The sequence below is a fragment of the Poecilia formosa genome, unplaced genomic scaffold (assembly GCF_000485575.1).
Source record: "Poecilia formosa unplaced genomic scaffold, Poecilia_formosa-5.1.2 Scaffold16, whole genome shotgun sequence".
Taxonomy (NCBI): domain Eukaryota; kingdom Metazoa; phylum Chordata; class Actinopteri; order Cyprinodontiformes; family Poeciliidae; genus Poecilia; species Poecilia formosa.
Window position 1 is genome coordinate 2,366,529 of NW_006799955.1, and position 6,267 is coordinate 2,372,795.

At 38.2% G+C, this 6,267-nt stretch overlaps 1 protein-coding gene across 1 annotated transcript; it reads right to left on the bottom strand.

Moving 5' to 3' along the window:
• Nucleotides 1–3,097: 3,097 nt before the first annotated feature.
• dlx2a (distal-less homeobox 2a) lies at nucleotides 3,098–5,416 on the bottom strand. The gene is made up of 3 exons (XM_007546471.2): nucleotides 4,826–5,416; nucleotides 4,302–4,486; nucleotides 3,098–4,188 (listed from the first exon to the last, which is right to left on the bottom strand). Exons 1-3 carry the CDS (start codon nucleotides 5,145–5,147, stop codon nucleotides 3,859–3,861), a joined length of 837 nt encoding a protein of 278 aa, XP_007546533.1. The 5' UTR covers nucleotides 5,148–5,416; the 3' UTR covers nucleotides 3,098–3,858.
• Nucleotides 5,417–6,267: the final 851 nt, after the last annotated feature.

A 6,267-nucleotide genomic window follows, 5' to 3' on the forward strand; every position in this document is an offset into this window, starting at 1 on the left:
TGTGATTGTGGCTGAAATAGCAGAAAGTCAAAAACAGAACCAAAAAATTTGTAATTTCTTTTTAAACAGGTAGGATGCTAAACTTCTTCCTGAACACAACTGCAGGTGTTCATTAGCAATTTTTTAGCTCAACGGGGAAACCATAGCCATAGCAATAACACTTCAAAATTAGCTTACGCTGGATACACAGTTTTAAAATCAAAGTCTAATGAAGTGACATGGAAACATTTGTGTCTTTCACTGGCAACTTTACCTCAAGGTTAACAAGCTCAGCTTGCTTGGAGGACTGACTGTAGCATTAGCGCTGTTGTCAAACAAATAAATGCATAGTTTTTTTAAAAAAAAAATGCATTTCTGAAATCTATTCTAATAAAATGTCATGTAGCCTTTTTCTCTGATAATTATGACTAAGATATGATGTTAGCTGATGTCACGTGTGTCAGGATTAATAAGTGAAGTTTGCTAGCAAGTGTGACTTTAGCATTAGCACAGTTGCAAAGCCAAAGCTGAAATTACACTTACATATCTGCTTCTCTGCTTCAGCACAGAAACTTTCTCAAGGACAGGTTTTATCACAGTTCTCAACTTTTAGTAACCAGATATAGTAATCCTGTTAAAAATCCATCAAATGCTAGCTGTTAGCATTACAGTTTTCTACTGGAAACCACATTGACTGACTGAATGCCTTCAGTTAATTTTTGTTGCCGCCCCAAAATTTAGCAGTCTAAATATTAGGATTACTTCATTTTCAAACTTGATAAGTTTCAAATGATTTTAATGAATATTACTCAATGCTAATTCTTTTTACAGTGCACCGCACCAGCTGGAGTTACAGCAGCTCATTTAATAGTCTCAAAAATCGAAATAATATGTTCAATATATAAAATATCTTTGGTGCGTGTTGCTTCAGTTCCAAGACGTGTGTCTGTGTTCTCTTCAATCTACATGAATAATGTGGGTCAACTTGCTCGTCCTCAGAGATCAGAGGCTTGTTGTGAGACGTGAGAAGTGTTTGCCTGATGGTCTAGTTAAGCTCCAGGCTGTCTTGGATCTTGTTCCTGTCTCCTTTTCTCTTGCAAGGCTGAGTTCATAAAATGTCTGGGGGGAGAGAAAAAAAAAGTCTCCCTGACTCCACAGAGTCTGAGGAACTTGTCTTCTTTTTTTGCCCTCCCTCATCTTTCCCCTCTGGCATGCCAGAAGCTTGCTGTACTACTCATGCTTCTGCTTTCTGCTCTTCTAAACAACTGGTAATGGAAAATACCAAGCACATACATTTCAAGAATCCCCATAAATTCTGCCAACAAGGGTGGTGTTTTTTTTTTTTTTGATAAGGAACATATTGCTATCTGCCCTGGGCAGCATTACCCGGGGGGAAACCAGACAGAAAAAAATTTCTGTCTGTTAATCCGCAAAGTAACTTTGTATTGCTTGTTGCAAACAATCAAGTGGGGGATTTTTTTTGCTGTACAGGCAATGTAAGTACACTGCGGCTAGCTGACGACACTGAAGTTGGTGACGGATTTGCAGCTTACAAGCCAGCATTTATTTATTTACTTATTTTAAAACTCTCCGACTGCTCAAACCTTTCCTTAAGAGGAACTTGAGATTAATGGAACCTTTATTCTGTTTGAGAAATGCAAAAAAGAACATTTTGAAAGGTTTTGGGCACAACGACCACAAAATGTGGTCAGCCAAGTCAAGGTCAATGCTAATTAACCGATAAAAAAATTGTTACATTTCTGACAAGTTACAGAATAAATAAATATAAGAACATAAACGTTTTTTGAAGAAGGTTTTTTGGTCTTTGTAGTTGTGGGTGTGTTGACAGCAGAATGGGGGTAGTTTACAGAGGATTGGGACTTACTAAGAGCAACTTTCAAGGAAGACTCACCTCTGCCTACCAGTGCCATAAAGGTCAAATATGTACAAATAATTACAAAAACAATCCAACAGAATTGCTTAACACATAATGGATAACTGCTATGTTAGCTACTTCAAAGGTTTGCTAACTTAACCCCAACCACCCAAGCTAATCAATCGTCATAGTTGGTTAGCAATCCAAGTTAATTAATCCTGCAGAGCTTATATAAGGTGGCTATTTGCATGAAAGCTAATGGTAGCATGATGGCATAACTACTAAGTTTCTAACATTGTTGACTAACCAAGAAGTTTCCACATTTCTTGTAGTAATGTGAAATAAATTGACCTTTTAGCTTTAATATTGTTTAAAAAGCATAGCACGTGTTAAAGAAAAAACAGGTTTAATTTTGCTTTCTAATTTATAGAATATAAGCTATATAAACCATTGTTTCTGTATTAAATGCCACCAGTACATATAATCGGCATTATATTAATTAGCCTTAACGTTTTATCGCTTATGCCAAATTGCCCAAGACAACCAATGGTTACTGTTGCTTAGCAACCTAAGCTCTACAACGGAGAGGAAGAGCAAACACTTAGCACCAAGATACATTTTGCAAGTACCTAGATGTGTTTGTATCTGTCTGGTTAAGGAGTTTCTACATTTTGTAGGTATTCTAGTTAAATATTGTTATATAAATAACAATTTTGCGCTTGAAACTCTTTGGAAAGGTGAACAAAGGTTGAATAATGACAGTCGACTGTCAGCTATGAGGTAGAAATAGTCCTAAGCTATTAATTATGTCAGCATCTGCAGATGTGTTTGCAGCTGTCTTGAAAAGGATTTTTAGCATTTTATGCTAATTATATAATTATTACTGCTAAAATAATTAAGGCGTTTCCTTTTAATTTGACTTTTAATGAGGATGTAAGTTGATATTTGAGAGTACTTTGATGATGTATCAAACTATTAGTATGTTTCTTGTGATATATCCAACTAAATCTCTCCACAAAGAGTATTAATGTTTTTCTACATGTTTCTGAACATTAAAATGCCACTAAATGAAGGATCTAATTTTTCATATTTAAAAAAATATATATATTTGAATTCCATTTTTTACAATAAAAAATAACGAAATAGAGTTTTTTTCTTTCTTTTTTTTTTTTAAACAGACACCTTGAAAAAAATGAATTATTAAATGAACCAACATAGTCTATGGCTAAGTAAAAAGCTGAATGCATGAGCACAGGAAACATTTTATTTAAATAACATCTGACCATATATGAAACACTGCTAAAATAAATAAGACCAAACCACAATAAAAATGGAATACAAGTAAATCAGGGGTGGAACAATCAGTAGCTTGTACGGTGATTAATGAATTTGCACCAACATCCTAAGGAAAAGAGTCAGAGCAACAAAGACTGTAAAAAAAAAAAGATGTGATAAAATAAGCTATTTACAAAGACCTTTACCATTCTTGTATATTTATATCACCTAAGCTATCTGAGGAGTGAATATGCTATTTTTCCCGCAGAACAAATTGAGGTCATATTGCAAAAGGCACAATACAGTTAGGATATAATTTTCGCTACATCTGTGACAGCCAGGTTGTCCTGATGTCAAAGTTTTCAGGTTTCTTTTTCCAGAAAATGTAAAAAAAAAAAAAAAAGAAAAAAAAGTGACGTCCGCGTAAAAGTAGGCTCGTAGCCTTGCTGTAAATGCTTTGGGTAATAGTGGTTCATTCATCCCTCACACAAAGAAAATAAATAAATACAAAAATAAGTGTAGAAATCTGTGTCCATCACATCACAAGCATCAAAATTAGTCCATGAACCTGTCTTGCTGCGTTAATTTCTGCTAGCTTCTGCGCGTAACGACGCACACGAGGTCTGTGAAATCAAGGTAATGGCATTTGTTTATTGTCCGATTTAGAACCGATGCTTTTTGTTGTTGTTGTTGTTGTTGTTGTTGTTGTTGTTGTTGTTGTTTTTATTTCAGAATATCGTCCCGGCGCTTATAGCTGAGTTGTGGTGATGCTGGACCAAAGGAGGCTGCAGATGCGTCGTAGAGTTCGTAGTTGAATACCAAGAGTAGTTTGCCAAAAACGACGAAGGCGCAGTCGTGTTGGGAGGGCTGCCGTTGCTCTGAGGTAAAACCGAGCTGACACCGTTCATTCTTTGAGTCTGTGGAAAGTCCCAGGCAGTAGTCGACGGAGACGTGCACGGAGGAGATTCGCTGGAAGCAACATGTTGCTCTGGGGGGATCTCGCCACTTTTCCACAGCTTCTTGAACTTGGAGCGGCGGTTCTGGAACCAGATTTTGACCTGAGCCGGACACAGATAGCAACACCGATTAACCACGTTTAAGTCTCCATTCGTCAGTTTAATTAGGAAAGTTGACATGTGTCAGCACAAAGCCTCGCCTCAAATGCACCCACCTGTGTTTGCGTAAGGCCCAGCGAAGCTGCCAGCTCGGCCCGTTCTGGCAGAGCCAAATACTGGGTCTTTTGAAACCTCCGCTGAAGAGCAGCCAGTTGGAAGCTGGAGTAAATGGTTCGAGGTTTCCTGACCTTCTTTGGTTTTCCATTAACCATCCGAATTTCTGGCTCGCTTTCTTCTTTCTCTAATGGGAAAATCAGAAGCAATTTAAGTTAAGAATTTAGCTACTTCTTTTTAGTCAAAACTTTTTCTTTGTGCACATTTGCAGCTGTTCGTTTGCTTGAAATAATCAACTACATTTAGATGCATCAAATTGAAATTTTGGGTACAAATAAGTAATGTATGAAAAACTGAGAACGGGACTTGTTTTGAAACAAACTTGGTTTCTAATCACACTGCACAAAGAATTTTGGAACGAATTGTTTAATTTGTGTCCCAGCAAATGGTCAACCATCAGTCAGCATCGCAAACAAAATGCGTAAAAGTCTATAAAATGCGTGCACGTTCCAGGAAGAAAGATTACCTGTCTCGGCTGGAGTAGGAGACGAGTTGGAGCCGTAAGAGCCATATGCAACATACGAAGAATTAAAACCCAGATCGTATGACTTTGCATTAGGATATGGCACAGAGCCCGTGGCGCTGCCGTGGTACTGGTAGGAGCCGAGCTGGCCAAAGGGAGACCCGGCGCAGTGCCCCGGCTGCTGGTTGTTGTAAAAACTGCTGTCCGTCGCCGTGGAGACCGGCAGAGTAGGGGACTCCTGCGATTTGTGCAAGCTGTGGTAATTGTTCGAGGTAATCTGGTTCGAATGCATATCTGTGTTCAGGTTCTCAAAAACCCCCGTCATCGTGGGTTGGGAACGCCGCAGCCTCGGAGACGATGCGTGCGCAAGAAATGGCAAAATTGCTTGGCAAAAAGCACGAGTGAGATCTTGAACCTTTTTGTGAGTCAAAACGCATCCCCGTGCAAACTGTGACAAAATCAGCGGAAGGTGTGTCCTCCTCTTCTCTGTGGCCTGTGATTATCTGCCACGGTTGGCGGTGGGAGCGCATTTATGTGAGAGTGAGAGGGAGAGCTCCTGTGTCTGAGGCAACCAATGAGTATAGGGCTCCACGGCTGACTACTCCCCACGCCAGTTTCTATTATTTGCTTAGGTCTGTGTTTCCTGGTTGTCTGAAGACATTAGAAAGAATTAGAAAGAAAAGAAACACCAAAGTCACACAATATCAGGATCTTTGTTTATCTCTTCTCCCTATTTCGACAGATAAACAAGAAGCAGTGAAAATAGACTTTATGCACACAAATGCAGTAAATTGTTTTAACTGGATTTTATTTTAGTTTATTTATTTATTTATTTTTTTAATCTTCAGATTGTGCTTACAGTGCGTTATGTAGGAGTTTGGTTGTGTTTATTGAACACAACCATACGACCAGTATGTGTCCAAAAGAACATCTGACTTACCTTATATAAGAAGTAAAGGGCAATGGCCAACCGGGATGCAGAATGAACTTAAACTGTGCGATTCACACTGGATGTTATAATATGATTTCCACAGTGTTACTACAGCGCACCCAAGTGTTGAAACAAGCAAAATTTCTTTCTTTTTTTCTTTCTTTTTTTCTTTCTTTTTTCCGTTCATTTTCCACACTTCCTGCAAGTGGACAGCAGACACCCCCTATTGATTTCGCTGGTATATTACCGGTCTATATTTAGATGAATCCTATCTAGTTTTGCTGTCGGACAAATGTAAATAAATTAATGACTAAATAAATAAATGGTCGCGTGTAATTCGATTTATTATACAGGTGCGTTCGTCCATTGCCACCAGATGGCAGTATAGTTCCGTCTACTTAAAGACCTTTTTTTTTCTTTGATTTTTTATGAAATGCCAGTGGTTGATAAAGTTAACATTCATCCATCAGAAGATCCAAGAAAGAGGGTTAGAGCTCTTAAGAAGATTAATTGA

What these genes read in the sequence shown, in the direction of transcription:
- dlx2a (XM_007546471.2), bottom strand. Translation starts at nt 5,147, where the DNA reads ATGACGGGGGTTTTTGAGAACCTGAACACAGATATGCATTCGAACCAG. An exon ending in TCCTACTCCAGCCGAGACAG is followed by an intron (nt 4,487 to 4,825) that starts GTAATCTTTCTT and finishes TTTTCCCATTAG; the next exon opens with AGAAAGAAGAAAGCGAGCCA. An exon ending in TGGGCCTTACGCAAACACAG is followed by an intron (nt 4,189 to 4,301) that starts GTGGGTGCATTT and finishes TGTCCGGCTCAG; the next exon opens with GTCAAAATCTGGTTCCAGAA.